This window comes from Magnolia sinica, chromosome 4, assembly GCF_029962835.1.
Source record: "Magnolia sinica isolate HGM2019 chromosome 4, MsV1, whole genome shotgun sequence".
Classification (NCBI taxonomy): Eukaryota; Viridiplantae; Streptophyta; class Magnoliopsida; order Magnoliales; family Magnoliaceae; genus Magnolia; species Magnolia sinica.
The window spans coordinates 89,446,341-89,469,205 of record NC_080576.1 but is presented as its reverse complement, the minus strand read 5'-3'; the positions used below and the strand labels follow the sequence as shown (position 1 = coordinate 89,469,205).

General features: G+C 37.6%; 1 protein-coding gene across 10 annotated transcripts in view; it reads left to right on the top strand.

Annotated features, from left to right (window-relative positions):
• The window catches only part of LOC131243355 (E3 SUMO-protein ligase SIZ1-like), a 119,089-nt gene that overhangs the window by 35,429 nt on the left and 60,795 nt on the right, over positions 1-22,865 (top strand). For 9 of the 10 annotated variants that reach the window (XM_058242661.1, XM_058242658.1, XM_058242656.1 and 6 more), the window contains 3 exons: positions 498-660; positions 20,289-20,422; positions 22,049-22,117. In XM_058242661.1, coding sequence (XP_058098644.1) covers positions 498-660; positions 20,289-20,422; positions 22,049-22,117 — 366 coding nt within the window. The remainder of the gene's footprint in view (positions 1-497; positions 661-20,288; positions 20,423-22,048; positions 22,118-22,865) is intronic. The other variant, XM_058242659.1, reaches the window with a different exon arrangement.

Sequence of the window (22,865 nt, the reverse complement as noted above, 5' to 3'; positions counted from 1 at the left end):
CTACAAGGAAAAATTTCCGAAGAAAATTTGTTTTGCCAAACAACAAATTTGAAAACAGCCCGCAAAATTTCAGGAAAATCTTGTTGAAAAACAAGCAGGGAAACAATGGTTCCTTCCCATAGTTTCCTAGAAATAGGGTTTCCTGAGAAACGCTATTTCCTTTCCCATGCTTTCCTCAAATCCATAATAATTTTCTTTGATTTTACTTTCCACCCCAAAATGAACTGACAAACGGGAAAAGTGTAATTTTCTTGGAAAAAAATTCCTTCCAAATATTTTCCAAGCTCTCAAACAAGCCCTCAGGAAACCTGACTTTCATCACCATTTATATCAAATTATATGAATATTGATGATTTTTTTACTCTTCCTTTCAACAATCGTTCCTCGTTTTTTATTCTTTTCTCAAAGTTTAATTTTGCAGTTTTCATCTTCAAGTGCGTGCGACATTTATTATCCTTTGCCTTTAGTGAACTGCTACTTCTCAATGTTCCTAGCAGAAAATTGCAGGCTCAAGGAGCTACTGATTTAGCATCGACGGGTCAGAATGGCTCAGGTTTGAGTGGTGCCAAGCCCAAAGAAGAAGTTGATGATTCTTTTGAATTGGATATGAAGATTTGCTGCCCATGTGGAAGTTCTTTGCATACCGATACAATGATTAAGGTAATGACATGAATCTTCTCTGGGTTTTTCATGGGTACTTAGTTTAATGTTTCATCATATGCTTATTGATTCACTAACCATCAAGAGCTTGATGTATCATGAAAGAACTTATAAACACGATGTTTTCCCCTATAAATCACGTTGGAAGATTTTATTTTATTTTTCATTCATAAAAGAACGGTTTTTACCTTATGAATGTTTTAGTTTCTCTTAACCTGGCTTGCAAACTTATCTATTGTTGCACTCTAACAGGTAAATTACTTTACTGTGGATTGATGACCCAACCCATGCATCTTGCATGGTTTACTTTCAGGGCTGTCTCAGCAAGGTTATAGCCATGCATAAAGAAACTTGAGCCAGCCCATCTTTGTCAAGCCTGAAACTAGGATGTAGTATGGTGCTTAAGAAACCGTGGTTCCATGCATAGGTTATTATGGACCCACTTATGCAATTAAGACTGAAAGGGTTATAAACGTGTTAGCAGGCTTTAGTTTAAAAGAGTCTTCAAGCAATATGTGAGATGGATTTTGAGGATGATGCCATTATGTGGAACGAACCTTCCTGATCATTATGTGTATCAGGTAGAGAAAGAACCATTTTACCAAAAAAGAAGTATAAGGAGCGTAAAGAGTTTCGTACATGAATTGTGGGTTGGTTTTAACAAGTCAACAGTATAAGCTGGTCTTACAAGTATCATGATATGGTTTTATGTCCACAAAGGGTGATTCAATTATATGATAGACTATGCATTTAAAAATAATGAGTTAGAGGTTATTCTTTGGTCAGTTGTTGAATCACATCCGTCCTCCTAAAGCTGTGGATTCCATTGTTTGGAACCCGGAAAAAAAAAATTGTGGCTTTTGCTTGGATCCTGGCCAGAGTTCATACTCTTACTATTGACAACTTGCAAAGACGAGGCATGCTTCTGCCTGCCTGCTTTGTATGAAGAATGCAAAATCTATCGATCATGTATTTATTCACTGCCCATTCGCTTCTAATATTTGGTTGGCCACTTTTGACTGGTTTGAATACTTCTTGGGTTATGCCTTCTTCAGTCATTAGCCTCCTCTTCACTTGGCATGGTGGTAGGGGAGGTGCTGCCGCGAGATCTTGCTGGCGCCTTTTCATCCTTGCAATCTTTTGGGCAGGGTGTCCTGTATCCGTTACAATATAGCCGTATTGGCCGATACGTATCGGTAACGGCAGTGGCCGTTACGCGATACGGGGCTGTAACGGGTCTCCCCCCGATTCTGTAGCCGTAACGGCTGTTATTGGCCCGTAACGGTCAGGGCGGAACGGTAAAAAAACGGCCATTTAAAAAAAAAAAAAAGCTTTTTAAGGTCTGTTTTTTCACTTTTTTAAAAACTTCTTTCTTCCAAACTCTTCTTAAATTATTTTATTGCTATTTTCAACCACTCTTAGCTTGATATTACAGATAAAAACAACTTATATTAAGGATTTTCTTGATTCGAAGCTCCGTGGGCCATTTTCCAGAAAATTTTCAAAAATAGGTATTTATATTTTTTATTCAATGTTTTGTCGTTTGAATTGTAGAATATGATCTGTTAATCATAATAGAAGATATTAATGTCCATTATACAGATTGTTGTTGTCATTTTATATTTTTTTATAAATTTTTTTTATTTACGCACTATTTTTGGCCTTTTTTTTTTTTAAAATTCGAAAAATCATTTTTTATTGAATGTTTTGCTGTTTTAATGGTAGAATATGATGTGTTAATCATAGTGGAACATGTTAATATCCATTTTACAGATTGTTGTTGTCATTTTATATTTTTTTATAATTTTTTTCTATTTACGCACTATTTTCGGCTTTTTTTTTTTAAATTCAAATATATTACACATGTAAGATATTTTCATATTACATTCATTTTAATATATCTATCATTGATAGTAGATAGTTAGAAAATTAAATATATGAGTTTTGCAATCAAATCCAGGTTGTCTGGTTCATAAATTCATCAGACAATCCGATACAACTTCTCACCAAAGAGTGGACCGTTACACCACCATAAACATGTTCCAATTTATAAATGAATGCATATTTGGAATGCTTAGAATATTCTGGATTTAATTCATATTTTTTCATATTTTTTTGGCAAAAAAATAAAATTGCACCATTACGGGCTGTTATACCCCCGTTTCACCGTTACACCCCCGTATTCGTATCGGTATCAGAGAGCACCATTATGCCAACCAATACCGATACAGGATAACGCCATCTAGAGGGAGTGTAACTTGTGCACGTTTTAGGACTCATTCTTCTCTGAATCGAGTCTTATCTCAGATGTTGCAAGACGTCAATGAGTGGGCTTCTAGCATCTCGCCCTTAGATCTGCATGTTCTTAGTCCTTGGTGCTTTTGTTGGGGCTTGGCCCCTATCTCGAGTTGTATAGTCCCTTAGGGTTTTCTGTTTTCCTTGCTTTCTTTCTTTTGTTTTCTTTGTTTTGTTTTTGTTTTTTTTTTGTTTTTTTTTTGTTTTTTTTTTTTTTCCCCTTTTGGCTTATATTAATATTTGCAATCTTAAACAAAAAAGGTTGCAGCCAAAATTTAACATCGTCTGCCAACCCGTGCAGCCTTCCTTTATCTGGGCTTGGGACTGGCATGGAGAGCGCAAAACTCCCACTTGATTTAGTTGTTGAATAGTATTAGGAAACTGGTGTGTTAGGAGAACATAATTAGTTTTGGAAATACTAATAGCAAAATAGTAGTTGAAGAGGAGGTTTTAGGCTTCTATGCAACTTTTATCACATGAATTTTGGGTTGGTTGGAGTAGGCAGCTTATGTGGGTTCTACAGGTTTTGTGTGATAGACTGAATCCCATAATAGGCTTAGCGATGTCTAGTGCATAATAGGCTATGAACAGGACTTCAGAAAAATTTGGGAAGTTCTATATAAGTTCAAGTTAATGGTAGTCTTTCAAATATGGGTTTCTAAATTAGAATGTTTCTTGATTATCTATTAAGCATTCTTTTGGAGTTTTATGTGATCTTTCACTCCAACTGAAAGAAATTTTATAGGATAGCTAGAAGACCTGCCGTGCTTTATGGGACAAAATGTTGGGCAGTTAAGGAACAACATGTTCATAGGATGAGTGTAGCTGAAATTAGGCTGTTGATATGGATGAGCGGCAAGATGAGGAAAGATCGAATTGTAACTGAATGCATTCGAGGGAAACTGGGAATAGCACCAATAGGTACTAAGATGAGGGAAAGTAGACTTAGATAGTTTGGTCATGTGCAACGGAGACCAAGAATTGAGCTCAGTTAGGAGTGAGTTGGTACATGTTGAAGGCTCTAAAAGGGGGAGGGAATAAGAAGAGATTGATGAACTATGGTCTAACTCGGTTATGGCCCTTGATACAATCGAATGGCAGAACATGATTCATGTAGCCTAGCCCAATTAGTTGGGACAAAGCTCAGATGATGATAATGATTACTTTTGGGAAAAAGAAAATAGGAAAGAAGTGGTTGAGCGGGAGTCTTTAGGTGTATTGAAGGTCTTTCATCTTAATTTATTTTATTATTATTATTATTTTTTTCCATCTTTAGATGTAAAAAATAAAAAGGCATTCTATAAGCATTTGCAAGACATTGCCAGTGAATTTCTTTTATTCTGAATTGTTTACACCATTAACTTTAGGTAGAATACTTTAGGTAGAATTACACTTTTCTTGCACTCTGCATTAAAACAGATGAAACACAAAAAATAAAAATAAAAAATGCATTGTTTGGAGCTTAGTGGTAGACACTGGTAACCTTCTAACCAAGTGCTGCTCTCACTTCAGGTCACGTTTCCTGCTCCTGCTTTCTAGCCATTTTTCACTTGCTAAGGATTTGTGACTGACACTTAAAATTGCTCCGCACATTAGGCTGTTGCCTTTTCCTTTCATGTTTCATGCATGTATATCTCTGAAAGAAAAAAACTATACTTTATAGGTGGGTTTATATATGGATTCTCTCTACTTGTACTTTTCCATCTATAGCTCCATTTATCAAGCTTATTCATTGAATCGTGATGTACCACTAGAATGTCTATTCTGTTGAGCTATTGGATCTATTGAGTTTTAACATTCTTTCTTCAGTTAGTCTCCCTGATCATGATAGATCTTATCTCTAAACAAATCCTAAGTCAGTATCCTCTCCTATCTCACAACTATCATGAGTAGGAGAGCTCTAGACTCAAGATTCCAATGGAGCTGTTTAAGCTGGATCATGTTCATATTAACAAGTGAGAATTATCTGGGAAAAGTGGAAGATGAATAAAGGTGTTAGGAATAGGAGAAACTATGAACCAAAGCTAGCCTTTTCTGAATAACAATGATTACTTCTCCCCAATGTTTTAAATAGCGAAAAGCGCGTAGCATAGTGTTCACCCCTCTGAAGTGTGAGGCATAAGCTACATAGCGTGTAGCATAAGCTACACGCTACTTCTAGATTTTTAACCAAGCTCATGATATTCACCAAATTAGACTGATTAATAATAAGTTTAACAAAATTTCATGATATATGATGCAACCAAACACAACCTAAAGTAATAGGAAAGAGTAATCATTAAGTATAGGGGTAAAGAAAGAGTAACAAAACTGATTTATACTATTACTAATGTCATTTTTACTGAAAGCATTGAAAAGATTGACTAATTCTGGTTGAAAAAAATGTAACAATCATTGAAAACATTAATTGATTTTAATGTTGTAGTGAAAATAACTTGCATTGTAAGCTACGTAGCATGTAGCGTAGTCCATGTAGTGCGTAGCGAATGGAAATTATCATGTAGCCTAGGCTACTCGTGACTTGAGCTATTTTCATGAGCTACATAGCGTTAAGGCTAAGCTATGCTACGTAGCGTAAGACACACACTACATAGCGTTAAGGCTAAGCAACACGCTATGTAGCGTAGCTACGCGCTGCTCGTGATGTGGATGCTTTATGATGTGGGAAGCGCTCCATTTGTTTAAACCATCGTTGACTCCTATGAGGAAATAATTTTGAGGTATAACTTTAGTTTAGGTGTCACAACATGAAGAAGGCATGAGAGAGTTGCTAAGTTAAGAATGTTCTATAAACTATGATACTACGCCCAAGGCGAGTAGCAGAAAACGGGCGAGGTCGGGCAAAGGTGGTGACCAATGATAGTGTTTTCATGAAACGTGAGGGGCTTGGGGTGCATGGTAAAGATGACGCGGACATCACGTCACGTACACCCTTATGTATGTATCAGAGGAGGCGGGCCGCACCACTTTCCTTGTGGCTAGGTGAGTACCTGTGATCGTGTTGAAGACCCCATGTACATGTGCAAGCATCTGAAAGACCCCACACTGGGAAGATGCGCATGGGCTGCTTTATGGAGCAATCCAGACCGTTGGATCAGAGGGACACGACGATCGGGCCATTGGATTGCATGGATGACATGATCGGGCCCTTGATTGTTGATTGTCCACATCAGTTTTAGACTTTATCATATTTTAGGATTTAGTTTTTGATTATTTTATATTTGGACACATTATGAGTGTTTTAGTTGATTTTATTTAGACTAGGGCTATTTTCGTTAAAGCTCACACGACGGGGATTTTTGTAATTTTTGAAACTTCTTGGATTTATAAAAAGAGGAGGGTGTGTGACCTCTCCCTCATTGAATTTCGTGAAAAAAAAAGAGAAAAACTGTTGCTTTCTTCTCCCATCTTCATGCGATTTGAAGATACTTCCATGCGATTTGGAAGGAAGATTGGTGCGAGGCTAACCTTCATCAACGGAGGTGTGAGGTCTCCCTCTATCCCTACATCGTCTTCCTTTTTCTTCCCCATCCAAGTATTCTCTTCAGGTTCTTAATTCTCCCATCCCAAATCTTCGTTTTCTCCAAAACCCAACTTTCCCATACTTATCCATAAACCAAACCCTAACCGCCCTAAACCCATCCTCCCACGCCACACGTGTGAATCCCATCTGCTCCTTTTGGCTTCCCACTGTCATTATATCAAACCCCACTCTTCCATCCCCGAAACCCTAACCCTAAACCTAAAATCCCTAACTTTCCCCAAATTACCCAAACCGTAATTTTTACCCTAGGTTATATTAGGTTTCCTATTTTGAAATAAACTATATCCTATACTAATTGGATGTCCGTACATCTATTAGATCCTAGTTTCGTTTTATTTAATGATCTTATGTTACGATGTTCCTAGCGTAGGCCAGGATTACGCATGATTTTCTTTTGATTTTCATGATATTTGTGACGTTTGTGTTTTTTATTTTTTGTTAAATATCTTGATTCGGTTATCTGATCTCACATGTTACTTAATTCATGCATCGGTCCTGCATTAAAAGAGGGCACAGATTAGGAAAGTGTGCAAGAAAGCTAAAGCCAAATTCATTGCATTGCAAGAATCCAAGCTTCAGTCCCTTTCCTTAGGTCCGGTGGATTCCATCCGGGGCATTAAAAATAAAGAGTGTCTCCGTTAATGTTGTGGGTTCTGCGAGGGGTATGACCTATGTTTTGAATATCGTTATCGCATAATGTATCGCACCCAGTGTTCGAGTTTTCGGTATCGCTACAAGTTTCGCTGGCCGGAGATAAAGATATAATATCGTTATCGTCGATAACCTGAAATGCAGGGAAAAAGGGGTAAACATGGAGAAAATGGTGGAATTTTTCAATGAAACTTCATGACATGCCTAAATACACATATTTACATATTTAGGAATGAGAAAAATGCAAAAAAATGCATTAAATAAGAAGTTTCCATTTAATGGGGGCCAAAAGGCATGCGTTGTCGTAAGAAATCACTCAAATAGTAACCAAAATGAGTTTATATAATACAAATGCAAGCTTATAACAATTAAGACATGCAAAAGTAAATGAATTTAAAAAAAAACACATTTCTGGCCACATTTCATCCCCACATAGAATGACGAGGTGGCTTGTAATCATCGTTCGGATCTCGTGGCAGTTGAGAGTAGTACTGTTGCCCAACATGTTGGGCTCACCATGAATGTGCGTGGGTTATCCACGCCTTACATCCGTTTTTTTAGCTCATTTTAATGGTTGTTACGAAATTTGAAGCAGGTCCAAAGCTCAAGTGGACCACACCACATGAAATAATGGTAATAATGATTTCCACAGTTGAAACCTTGGTAGGGCCTACAGTGATGTTTATTTGTCATCCAACCCGTTCATAAGATCACAAAGACATGGATGAAGGAAAAACACAAATAACAGATTGATCCAAAATTTCTTTGGTCTCATGAAATTTTAGACGGTATAATTTCAATTCACATTGTTTCCCGTGGTGAGGTCCACTTGGGATTTGGATATACTTAGTTTTTGGGCTAAAGCCGTCAAATTATTTGTTAAAATGGATGGACGGAGTGGATAAAATATGTAAATCACGGTGGACCCCACATAATTTACTCAATACGCGACACATATGTATCCACCCGAGTCCGTAGGGACGCGGATTAGCTACGACGGGTTGAGTAGCAGCGAGACTTGCCACTGAAGTGACGTTGAGCGGTTATGTGGCCCCACCATGGTTTATGTTTTGTATCCACACCGTCCAACCATTTGAAGATATCATTTTAGTGTATGAGACAAAGAATGAGTCAGATCCAAATCTCTAATTAACCACACCATGTGAAAACAATAATGATTGGATAACAACCGTTAAAATCCTCCTAGCCCACTGTACTATTTATTTGATATCCAATCTGTATGATTAGGTCATACAGACCTCGATGAGGGGAAAAATCAAATATTAGCTTGATCCAATACTTCTATAGGCCTCAAAAAGTTTTTAATGGTCTACGTTCGTTCAACACTGTTTCTTGTAATGTGGTCCACTTGAGATTGGGATATACCTCATTTTTGTTCTAATACTCTAAAATGGTCTCGAAAAATAGATGGATGGTGAGGATACAACACAAACACATACATCATGGGGGGGCCTACGGAACGTTATGGTGGGCCCAACGAATTGTTTAACGGTGAAAATCATTATCTCCGCCGCTATTTGTGGTGTGGTCCAGATGATCTTTGGATATGATTCATTTTCTGGATAATGCTCTACAATAATCTCAAAAAATAGATGAACGGTGTAGATATAATAAATACATCACTGTGGGGCCCATGTAACTTTAATCTCCTTTGAACCGTTCGTACTACTCGGAGCTCGAGGACTTTCAATGCTCGTCTACGCACGACACGTACCTACAACAGCTATATCGCTACTGTGTGGTACACCAGCCAATCCACTTCCCTTTTCTGGTAAACCTGCAACAACAATGGTGATTTCGATGATTTTTCTGTTAAACTCTCAAAAATCTCTTCCCAAATTCGGATTTTTTTCAAATCCCAAATCAAATCCCCGTGAGCCTAGGTAGAAATCTAGTTTCCTTTCAAAGTTATTCTATTAGAAGGAAAAAGGGGGTTTTGGGTTTTTCGTTCTTGTGAAAGATCCGGCGCTGTTGATCGCGATTGGCCAACCAAATCCAGCCAAAGGCCACTCCTTGAGGTAGATCTTGAGTAAAAAGGTAAGAGAGCTTCTTCTTCTTCTTCTTTTTCGTCTTTTTTCTATATTTTTTTTTTCTGAATAAGAGGGTCGTCGCCTAATGTCGCCGAAAACACGGCGTTTGTTTTGCCTATTTTATCGAAATCTACAGGTTAGTTGGCTGATTTGGCTAGTGATTCGAAAATCTCGCCGATAATATCGAAAATATCGGCGACAACCAGAAGAGAAAGGAAATATTGGGTTTTCGGTATCGCAGGTCTGGCGACACCGATAATATCGACGATATTATCAATTTCTCGCCGATAACTCAAACACTGATCGCACCCTTGGGATACGGATACATATCGGTTATCGTATGTGATATATCAGTTGTATTGCGTAATGTATCATTGTTGTTGGGAAACATGGGAACATTGAGAAATTGGTCGAATTTTTCAATGAAACTTCAAGGATTGTTGAAGAAGACATCAATACACACTTAGAAATCAAAACATGACAAAAAAAGTGCACATAATAGGGGTTTCCTTTGTATGGGGTCCTAATATATAATGCGCCTTCCAACTGAACTGATTCAAGTATATTTAAAGTCTATTCATATAATTTATAAACGTAAGAAGACATGTATGGAAACAGAAGCAGTACATTCAAAAGCAAAAGAAGAATCACTAGATCAGGTTACATATATGTTTAATTTTGTGTTTGGATACAAAGATAGCAACTGATTTACGAGAAATTGAGAAATTCTGTTTTTGTTAATTTTTCAAAACTTGACCCATCTCCCCCAAATCTCGAAATCGAAGTTCCAAATCCATGATTTTTCATGAAAACATGAAGAATCATAGATTTGTAACCATTTGACACTGGTTTAACGTGATTTACAACAAAAACATGGATCGAAAATTGAAAATGCTCATCGGATCAAATAGGTGGGATATATCGGCACTTACTTGTGCCTTTCGTATCACACAGGTCGGATACACGATATATTGTGGGATATATCGGCTGATATCATCGATATTTAAAACACTGGATGTGATCAAAAGTATAACTACCTTTTCTGATTGGGTTAACAGACACCCACTGGTGGATCTACCACTAGGAGGGGCTAGATGGTTTTAGGGATTTAGGGTTTTGAGAACTAGGTTTGGATGGATTATGGGTTGTAGAAAGAAGAAGAATGAAGGTTTAAAAGAAAAAAAGAAAGATGAAGAGGAAGTAAAGAAGAAGATGAGAGAAGATACCTCGTTGAGAAGAGAGAAAAGTAGAAAAGATAACCAAGTAATCACTTGTGGTTTCGCACCATCAATTCAATCACATGATAAATATTTTTTGCTCATTCTCCAAGCAAAAGGAGAGGAATCTCTTTCATTGATAACATACATAATGGCTAGGGCGGGGATGTCCAACCCTTTATAGTTTCTGAAAAGACCATTTATAGAAAGACGCTCTCACATCAGATTCTCAACATAAAGACGGTTAAGGAATTAAAAGTTGTTCCTAACTCCCTAATCTCAACACAAATACGAGCCATACCAAAAATAACAAAACATGTAAATAAACTAAATAACTAAACTATTTCGTGGCCCATGGGGTCCATGATCAAGATGTCTGATGATGATGATCCAACCGTTGGAATGGTCCACAGTCGAAATCCAACGGTCTGATCACCATGTCCACTCGATCCAATGGTTTGATGTGTCTATCAAGCTCCTATATGCAGCCAACGTGCATCTTCCTAGCGGGGTTGTTAAAGACGCACGAACATGCACGTGGGGTCTTCAACGTGGCTAGGAATGTGAATTGGGCCAAGTGGGCCTCCTGTAATGTTCGTCTAGCCACAGGGAGATTAGCTCAACCCTCTTCTGGTATGGTGCTCAGATGTCCTCATCAATTCCCCTTGGCTGAGGAGATTTCACCTCTGGCGAAATAAAGCTGCGTGACACTTGGGGAGATCTGGGTCACGTCGTTAAAGCTCTGCCTCTATAATCCATGTACTGTCTGATTTTGGCTTGCCCTTCCACTTAACAAGGTACTCCTACTAACCTCCATGTCATGTGAAAACCACTCACTCATCCTAGATATCCTTTATCTTTTCTCTCTTGGTAGGTGTGCATGGCAAAAGAGATAGATGTTGGGAAGAATAGTCGGGTATAGGCCAAGGGTCGTATGATAGGTCGGGAGGGATATCATCAGGATCAAGGTGATTGTCTGAATAAAGGCCAGTAGGTGCAGATGTTGGACCCTTAAAAGAGACAAGATCTTTCACATTAAATGTAGATTTAATACCCATGTTAGGTGAAAGATCTACAACATACGCATCGTGTCCCAAATTATTCATTATGTTATAAGGTTCTACACTACGGGCTTGTAGTTTCTTAACGGTCCCTTGTGGAAACTGTTCAGGCCTTATATGAACCGTCATATAGTTATTTTAATTGAAACTTTTTGAACATGTGATGAGAGTCGGCAAATATCTTGTATGTTTCATTGCTCATGCTAATCCGTTTTCTAATTTCAACATGCGAATCATGGATATGATGTGTAAATGCGTCTGCAGACTCTGACGACATATGTGAGACCACGGGAATAAGATCTATGGGCTTCCTAGGCTCATCTACTTGCCTTTCTAGATTCGCTTCCTCTGCAGGACTCATTGAATCGTGAGGAAGGTTTGGTAGAGTCAACCCAGGGATAAGATCTAGGGCATGTTGAATGTTCTGCATGGCTGTAAGCTCATCCGGTATATCTACTAACCTTGGGTGTGTCCTCACTTGCCACGTGGACATACACCGTCAAATCTTCTTTGGTCTCCCTTTCAGACTGTTTGGCATTTATTATAGGGAGAGACTTGAGCTGAAATTTCCTCACATTTTCAGGATCACATTTCTTGATGTCCTTCTTTTTCGGGGTGCTTTTGGGCGGGAGATGATTTAACTTATCTTCTTACCCTCATGCACAAATTAACACGTATTCAGGTGATCGAATAGTGTCATATCATGATCATACAACTAAGGTTTGCCCAAAATAATGTGGCCTACATCCATAAGCAAAACACCACACCACAACGTGTTCGTATAGGAACTAAACTGGATGTGAATGGGATAATGTTGAGAAACTAGAATCGAAGATGCATCAACCTTTGAGACTCGATAGCGTTGAGGGTGAGGAACAACTATCAAACCTAGCGATCTATAGTGCTAGCAGAGGCCACATTGGTGCAACTGCCACTATCAATGATCACTTTGTAGTTTTGGTCACCACACTTGGCATAAGTGTGGAAAATTGAATTACTGCACCAATCATCACCTTTTATAGTCTGGCCTAAGGCGCTCCTAAAGACTGCAAGTGGCACGGTCTCAACTTTTTCGTCTTCTTTATTATTAACACCAATTTCGGGCTGATATTCTTCTTCTTCGCAATCACCTTGATTAGCCATATCTTTATCCAACTTGCCAATGACGATGGCCTTATTTCCCTCTTTTGTAGGGCATTGATGTGCGAAATGCTCGTATCCTCGACAATTGTAACACCATGCTTCCTCACCTCCCTTTGAATTGGTACTAGCTAGACCTTTATCCTTGACATTCCTAATTTTGGATTGAGTGCCAACAAGGGCTTTGTATTGACCCCTAATACTAGGATTGGCTCCTTGGGAAGTGGTCTTGACATTGGAGTCACGAAGGTCGAATCCCATGGTGAACTACGGTTTCAGATACTGCTCAAGGTCTTGCCCCACTTGACAGGCATGCTATAGGGTGCTGACATCAGATGAGCTCACGCTGAAGCTCGGATCGGAAGCCCCTCCTGAAACAAGAAAGTGTCATTAGCGGGTCCTCGACGTTACATCGCTTCATGTATTCATTGAACTTAACGATGTAATTTGTCATGTGCATTGATCCCAAGCGAAGGGATTACCATTGATCTAGGAACCTCTAGCGGTATGAGAGGGGGAGATACTTTTCTCTCAAAATCTCTTTCATCTTAGCCCATAATGTTAGCAGGCCATCTACAGACCTCTCCATCTTCCGCTCAACATTTCTCCAGACTAATTTGGCTTGGCCCACCAACTTTATCTTAGCAATTCTCACTCAACATCTATCAGACATGTCATACCACTCAAAATAGTGATCCATGTCCGCTGACCAATCGAGAAGGGCTTTGGGGTCAAAGCGACCATCAGAGCTCAGGGCCTCAACCTTCACACGCTCATCGGGATCATGGTGGTCTTGATACTCCCCACAAGGTGGTTGGGTGCGCACTTCACCATGGCCAATACCTCGGCCATGATTTCTCTCACATTCTCCAACTTGGCCTCCTCCAACTTTGACTTCGCGCTTGAGACTGGCCATTTTCTCCATTGTCGGGCTTTGCTTGGAGGGAAGTTTCCAACTGGGTCATGCGAGTATGGGTCTCATTTCTGAGCTTTGCCAGTTGGTTACTAGTAGTTCTATTGTGGGCCTCAATGGTCGCGAGACGGTTATTGATGGCATTGATAGCTTTAGCAAGCTGTTTCGAATTCATTGTGGGATGCAAACCAAGACCACGCTTAAAATGAGTGGGCATAAATCAGGAACCTAAAAACTAATGACTCTAGATGCGATGTTATGAGAATGAGAAAATTGTTAATCCTAGACACGACAATATGAAAACCACTCTAAATGCAACATGACAGTCCTATGGTAGACCTTGCTATGATACTAAAATTTGATGCAAGATGGAATGATCTAACCTAATATGATGCCATGGAATTAAAAGACAAATTAACTAGAGCAATAGAATGACAAAATAAAGCTAATTTACCATAAATTGAGAAATTTCAGATTCATGACATGTCCAAATTCAAGTCCATGACAGTTCCGCAATGCGAATCTCATAAATTACTGATTAACCGGGACCTATGGGAGATAGAACTCCCATCCTAGCATAGGAAATGATCTAATTCTAAAGGGAATATCTTGGTTTGTTAAAGGGCTTAAGAACTAGGGATTTGGGGATTTTGGAAAAATTAGGGTTTTGTGAAATATGGGGATTTTGGGGAAATTATGATTAGGGTTTTAGGGATTTAGGGTTTTGAGAACTAGGTTCGGATGGATTATGGGTTATAGAAAGAAGAAGAATGAAGGTTTAAAAGAAGAAGACGGAGAAGAAAAAAAAAAGAAGAGATGAAGGAAGAAAAGAAGTAAATGAGAGAAGATACCTTGTTGAGAAGAGAGAAAAGTAGAATAGATAACTAGTGAATCACTCCCCGTGGTTTCGCACCATCAATCCAATCACAGGATGATTTTTTTTTTTTTTTTGGCTCAATCTCAAAGAAAAAGGAAAATCTCTTTCATTCATAATATGCTTAATGCCTAGGGTGGGGCCATCTAACCCTTTATAGTCTCAGAAAAGACCATTTACAAAATGACACTCTCAGATAAGATTCTCAACATAAAGACGCTTAAAGAATTAGAAGTTGTTCCTAACTCCCTAATCTCAACACAAATATGAGCCATGCAAAAAATAACGAAACATGTAAACAAACTAAACAACTAAACTATTTCGTAGCCCATGGGGGTCCACAATCAAGATGTCTGATGATGATGATCCAACCGTTAGAATGGTGCACGGTCGAAATCCAACGGTCCGATCACCATGTCTACTTGATTCAACGGTTGGTCCGTTGTGTCCATTAAGATCCTATATGCAACCCACGTGCATCTTGTCTGTGTGTGGTCCTCAAAGATGCACAAACATGCATGTGAGGTCTTCAACGTGGTTAGAAATGTGAATTGGGCCAAGTGGGCCCCATGTAATGGTCGTCTAACCATAAGGAGATTGGCTCATCCCTTCTCGTCTGGTATGATGCTCGGATGTCCTCATCACCCAAAAGGATGTGAGTGGGTATGGGAAGACCTAGGGACCTATGGTTTACCAGAGGATGTGGTCCTCGTGATAGAGTTTAATGGCAAAACAGGACTCGTCTACCTGACCCCAATTAGTTGGATGACGAGGATGTATCATTGAATAAATATAACATTAGAGACACCACAATTAATTCCTTGGTTTTGTTTGATGGTATCCAATGGCAAAGAACATTTTAATTTTTCTTTAAGAAGTCACGAAATATATTGATAAAAGGGAAGGAAATACAAAGCAAAGAAGAATAGAGAGATCGCCACGAGCGCAACCTCAACTAGACTCCTAGAAATAGAAAATCACAGTCCTTTAGACCCCCGATAAAGACGGCCCATTCAATCATTAACCGCTTAGCCTTACTGGCTACAACCGCCTCCGAGTTTGAAATATCCCTGAAACATCTATCGTTTCTCTCTTCCTAAACCGACCACCATATCGCAAAAACATTTTAATTGATAGTGTTTCTAACATTTTAGCAGGTGCGTTGTTACCCTAATGGTCGAATAAACTCCCAATTTGTTTCATGCTTTTTGCAACTAATCATCAGAACTATTTAGGGGTTATTTTATTGGTGCTTGATGATCTTATACGCCACATAGTTTCTTCCTTTAGTGGACTGGTCTTTGTTGGTTCATATTTGGACACCTTGGATGGTCTACACAGATTGGATGCTAAGTTGGACATAGGTTTTGCCAAACAAGGGCCATATTGGTTTTGGCCAAAGGCAATGACATGAAGAAATAAAAGTTAAAATTAGTAAGATAGTGGTTGTTAGGAGTGACATAATTGGAATCATGAGGATGGTAGGGAGTGGTCATCCAAACCTCATAAGTAGAGACTTTTTTTTTTTTTCCTTTTTTCAATTTTAAGAGCAATGTTTACTGTATCGATAATATTGTCCGATATTATCGGTATTGCACATGGGCGATATGAAACCTGCCTGGAATGTATTAATTCCCTGACATCAGTCATTGTATCGCAATGTATCGTCAAAGTATCGCAATGAATCGTAGGTATCGCAATGTATTGTGAGATATCGACAATCTTTCCTTTGAAAAATCCTTTGTATCGACGATATCTGCCGATATAGATAGATATCGTCGACACCAAACAGGGATCGCATGGACTTCCTCCAAAAACCCTTTCTAACTCTTTCCGCCCCCCCCCCCCCCCCCCCCCCCCCACTTTTTCCTCCAATCTTCTCTCTTCTAAACAGATTGTAGGTTGTTTTTGGTCCATCCTCTACAATCCTTTGGTAGGAAAAACTAGATTTCAAAGCGGGATCCAGATTTTTCTAGATATGGGGCCGATTCTCAATCGGTGAGTGTTTTTGCATTTCGGTCCTTTTTTTTTTTTTTTTTTTTTTTTTTTTGTAAATTATACAAAATCAATTTGAAAAGGTTGGAAATTCTTCATTCTTCATGTTTTGCATGAAAAATCAACGATTGGAACATTTGATTTTGAAATATTGGGGAAAATTCAAAATTTCTCCAAAATCTCCCAAAATGGTTGCAATCTTACACTCCAAACATGAAATCAAACATGAGGCCTAATCTACTGATTCATGAAGTTTTTATGATTTTTCATAATTTTTTTAATTAAAAATAATAAAATATAAATTTTTTTTTTTTCCAAAATTTCACTTCTAGTAGTGGTTCATTGAATCCAATTTCACAGTATTTAGGAGTGTTTGATGAAATCACCATCACTTATACTCTAAGTTTGAAATTTGAGGGTAGGTGTCTGATTTAGGGGAAATTGGGGAACATTCAAAATTTCCCTAAATTCTCCCAGATTAGTTTGCAATCGTACACTCCAAACATGAAATCAAACATATATGATGCTTGATTTACTGATTCATGTATTTTTTATTATTGATTTTTTAGAAAGAAAAGTTATTTTTGATTAAAAAATAACTTTTTTGTCAAAATTTCTTTTGTATCAGTGGTTAATTGATTGTATTTTCTTTTGTCTCAAGTATATTTCTAAATTTCTACCTCTTCTTTTGGTTTTGAATGTATTGGTTGTGTTTCCATAAATGTCTTCTTATGTTTGTAATTGTTATATATTTACTTTGAATATAGTTGCATCAGTTTAGTGAGACATTTCGTGGCTCAGGACCCTATACCAGTGTTCAAAATATCGGTATCGTTTTACGCATCACATCCTTGAGATACAGATACATATCGGTTATCACATAGGATATATCGTTTGTGTCGGGTAATTTGTTGCACTTTTTGGGAAACATGGCGAAGCTTTGGGAAAATGGTTAAACTTTTCAATGAAACTTCAGGTATTGTTAAAAAAGACCTTAATACACATTTTTAAATTATAACCTTTCGAAAAAAAAGTGCACATAATAGGTTTCCTTTGTATAGGGTCTTAAGCTATGTACTGTTTGACTGAACTAATGTAACGAAATTGAAATTGAATGCATAACATTTAGAGTGTTTATGATGATTGTTTCATCAAACACTCCTAAATACTTCAAAATTATTCTCAATTGAGAGCTGGTTGAAGGAAAATTTCGAGAAAAAATAATATTTTAATAATTTTTAATTTAAAAATGATTTTTATTTTCCAAAAATTGACAAGGACTTAACAAATCAGTAGATCAGCCCTCATATATGCTTGATTTCATTTTTGGAGTACACATTGCAAGCAATTTGGGAGAAATTTGGGAAATTTTGAATTTCCCCAAATTTCCCTAAATTGGACCACCTACACTCAAATTTCGAAATTAGAGTGTATGTGATGATCATTTCATCAAATACTCTTACATACCTCGAAATTAGTCTCAATTGATAGCTGGTTAAAGGAAAATTTCGAAAAAAAAAAACATGGAAAACATGAAGAACCAATGGATATCGAGATCAAAGCTTCGGCTCCGTGATTTTTCATGCAAAACATGAAGAACCAATGGATTTATAACCAATTAACACTGATTTGACATAATTTCAAAAAAAAAAAAGAAAAAAAGAAATTGGAAATTGAAAATGCTCACTGAATCGAACATGTGGGATATATCGGCACTACCTATGTGTTTCGTATCACACAGTTGGGATACAAGATATATCGTAGGATATATCGGCCTATATCGTCGATATTTAAGACATTGCTATAGACTAGTGTTCGAAATATCGGTATCGTGTTACATATCGCATCCTTGGGATACGGATATGTATCGGTTATCGCATGGAATGATAACGGTTGTATTGCGTAATGTATTGCTATTGTTGGAAACGTTGAGAAATTGGTCAAATTTTTCTATGAAACTTCAGTGCTTGTTAAAAAAGACATCAATACACACTTATAAATCAAAGCATTACAAAAAACAAGTGCACATAATAAGTTTTCTTTGTATGGGGTCCTAATCTATGCACTATGTAACTGAATTGATGGAAGTATATTCAAAGTCTAGTTCATATAATTTATAAATGTAAGAAGACCTGTGGAAAGACAAGAAATTGATTCAAAATCAAAGGAAGAATCACTAGATCAGGTTACATTTATGCTTGATTTTATCTTTGGACACAAAGATTGCAACCAATTTGCGAGAAATTGGGAAATTTAGATTTTTTCTTTTCAATTTTCTACAAATTGGCCCATCTCCTCCAAATCTCGAAATCAAATCTCCCAATCTATGATTTTTCATGCGAAACATGAAAAATCATGGATTTGTAACAATTTGATACTGATTTAACATGATTTACAGAAAAAATGGATCGAAATTGAAAATGCTCACCAAATCGAACATGTGGGAAATATCCCACTTGGGCGTTTCTTATTGCACATTTGGGATACAAGATATTTCGTGGGATATATTGGCTGATATTGTCGATGCTTAAAACACTAGTACAACCAAGGATCCAAGCTTAGTCATGCACTTCGGCAAATGTGACCTTTCCACTTAAGCAAGCGCACATCCCTTATTGACCAAACTATCCTCAAATATCTTTCGTAGGTGGTTTGCATGCTTAGCTAGAGCAACCAACACAATCTAAGCATGTGTCTGGCTTCACATTCCTCTTATTAGAGATGCTTCTTGGGCTCCTTGAATTGTTTTTAATTGTCCATTTCTAGCTCCCCACCTAACATCATTTCCAAATTTGTGCAGATAAACACTACTTTGTTTTTGTTTTCTAGTATTTCCAGCTTCCCAACCATTTTTATGACGTCCATGCTTGCCATCCAATCACCTTCGTCCAAATCTCCTCCTATGGCTTCTTTCAAAATCTCTAGTCCACCTAACTATCAAGGTCGATGCACTGCTCTAGGGTTTAAACCCTGGAATCTCTACCCACCTGTGGCCTGCACACTACTTCCCACCTCACCAAGCATAATTTTGTGGTCCTCACCTCCGTTTCTAAGAAGGTAGCTCTTAACATGTTCCAACTTCTCTGCATTTGGTTTTGGTTCTTGTAATAAAGATATTTGGTAGGTGGATTGCCAGTTTATAACTGTAATATCACCCATGAAGATACACTTGCTGTTTAAAATCTCCATTGCTTTCTTTCTTAACTCTTACCTTTGTGCCATCAAACCCATAGTGTTTCCTTGGGCTCACAGTTGAAACCGGAAGATCAAGGGATAGAAAATGCTCCTGTTTACAACATGCCTTCTAATCATATACTGTAATAGTCGTCTTCTACTTTGTCTGTACAAGTCAACTCGTAACAAGGTTCACATTACAGTATTACCTAAACTCACCTCATAGCATCTTAAAATAAAATAAATAGTTACATCATTGGTTTATTTTGTCACAATTATAAAGTTGATTTCTATGCTAGATTACCTAGAATATGGTTGTATTAGGCTTCAAATGTTTCTAATCTTTTTGAGATCTGCATGATATTGTTATTTTTACTTCTCTCTCTCTCTCTCTCTCTCTCTCTCTCTCTCTCTCTCTCTCTCTCAAGCTAACTTCTCCCTTCTCTGGACATTTTCATGCTTCCTCTTTTCAGAAACATGGGTTTTACAGGGATTTATGAACATTCTGCCATATTTTTTTCGCTTTAGTAGCTTAACGTGGTTATTTTATTTATTTAATTATTTTTTCTTCTGTGAAGTTTTAGTGGTATTAGAGACTGATACTATCTTTAAATTTTGTTTGTAAAGAGCTTTATTTTCTTGTTTCTGTTACTATTGACACTTAACTAATAACTATTTACCTGCTCATCATTGGTGGAATTTGCTGTTCGTAGTGTGAAGATCCGCGATGCCAAGTTTGGCAACACATAGATTGCGTTATTATTCCCGAGAAACCTACAGAAGGTGTTCCACCAGAACTTCCAATTCAGTTCTATTGTGAAATCTGTCGACTGAAACGGGCAGATCCGTATGTTCCTTCCCCTTCCATATGGTATTTTAACCTTTGCTTTTCAGTGTACAAATGAGCTGGAAACGTTTTTGCACCTTCATGACCACTTTGGCATGTCTCACATGCACAGATTATGTGTATAAGGGAACACTCTTGTAGATTATATGTATAAGGGAACACTCTTGTGGTACCAGGCTATTGTTGGGCTCATATGATCTTTGTTTCACATCCAATCCATACAAAAGGTGCACCCTGCCATGGTGGCTAGATGCTTTGAAATTCTGGCCGATCATTGGGTGGGCACACCATAGGAAACAATGAAACAAAAAACCTTCAAATTCAAGCCACATGATGATTGAATTGGCCAAATTTTTGGGTTATTTCGTTATCATGGTGAGGCATACTTCTGGACAGGTTGGATGAGCTCCTTATGATTTTCTATTGGTATCAACATGTTGGTTATGATATCCATATCTGGATCAATGTCACTGTCAACTCCTAAAATTATCCAAGGCATTGATGATCTTTTCTTAGTCTACCTTTGTTTATTTGATTGTATGCAAACAAAAAGTACATTATCTAGTTCCTATCATATGTAACACGCTTGCACTTTTGCCATGATCATGTCCTATATTATAAAGAGTATGTCCATATTAAAGCACATGTTCATGATGCCTAGTGGGAGTGGTCTGTTTTGTCCTCGTCTGTTTCCTTCTTTCTTTCTTTTTTTTTTTTTTTTGGCATATAAGCTAAGATTCTTTTTCTCTCTCCAGTTATTTTCTTTTCACTAATGAATTTTTTGCCTTCCTACCTTTTGTGCTATATATATTTTTCTTCTTGTAAACATTTTCTATTCTATAAAGTTTTTTTTTTTTTTTTTTTTCCCTTACTATTTCCTTTTGCCCTTGAAGTTCTTTTTTATTTGTTTGGAGGAGTTTTTGGTCCTTAAAGTCCATACCATGGTTGAGGAAGTTGTCATATTCTTCCATTTTCTTGTCACAGTTTGACTATTACTTTTACAGATAGGGGTAACAAACATGGTTAAAAGACTTTGCGACTCAGACCGACTCGTTAAGTTTTGCGCCGAGTTAGGACTTGCCCAAGTCAGGGGTGAATTGGCCCTACTAGTCTTGAGTCAAGGGTGAATCGTCTAGGTGACTCATGGTATTGAACTGGATTAGGTCCGACTGAGTCCGAGTCAACTTGGATGAGTCACATGGGACTTGCATGGTAACAAATGGATCCTTATGTATACATGGTTTTAGGGGTTCTGTAGGTGTTGGTAAAACAGAATTGTTGCTGAAAATTGGAATTTAATTTATTTACTATTCACTCTCAAAACTATTTACCTTATGCAACTATACTTCTCTATCAAATTATTTTGTGCAATATATTTTCTTAGCAAAAGGATGAAAGGAAAATGTAATGATTATGCCGAATACTGCGAAGGTTCCCATGCATGCAGTTCTCTTCAATCTCTCCTATATGTGTGCTCAAACTTGATACATTCATTCACATCGCCAGCCATATCTTAGATCATTTTGGCAAAATGTTTTAGTGGGATCACCAAAAAAGAGAGAAAAAAAATTCTAGTGGGAGTGTGAAAGTTTCATTGATAATGATAATTACTTCTACAATTTTCAGTTTTTCGGTGACAGTGACGGATCTATTACTTCCTGTGAAGATGACTGCTTCGAATCTTCCAACAGATGGGTAAGTATTTTTTTTAATTTTTTTTTTCAAGTAAATATTCTGGAAGTTGTAGTCATTTTTATTTTTGGTTCGAGTGATGAGGTGATTATTTTACTGAAAAATGAGAACAGGTTCAAGTTCTTCTCTTCCCCTAATCTCCTCTTCTTCTAAATTCTATTTCTAGCCCTCCAATCTTCTTTTTCTCTTTCTATGCCTAGTATTCTTTTATTGCTATTGACCTTGAAAATCTAAGAATTGATCCCAACCCTCTCTCAGATTTTCCAGCCGTTCCTATTTCAGAAATCATTTGATTTCCTGGACTAGAGAAGCTGCATTGATTGTTGGATTGAAACCATGCAAGATCGGGAGGTCCCATCCCTCGCCGGATCCAATCCACGCATGATTTGAATATGGTACCGTAGGATTTTGATGATGGTCTGCAACCATTGCATGTTTCCTTTGTTATTATCTTTACTATGATGTGGGAATGTTGAATATTTCAATTGATTTGCTTAGTTTATTTCGCTGGATAATTTCTATGCTCACATATGCATTCTAGTTTAGACCGTTCTGCATCAAAAGTAGTAGCAAGCAAATATGGATTACATGATGGCGGATGGTGGGTGAAATCATCATCACTTTATCGGGCATTAGAGATTTGGAAGGGAGTCACACATATGATGAACAAGTTCAAGCTTGGAGTCTAATTCTCATAAGGAGTAAGGATATGTGGTTAAGGGAGCACCTACTTGTAATAGTTTTTCCGTCA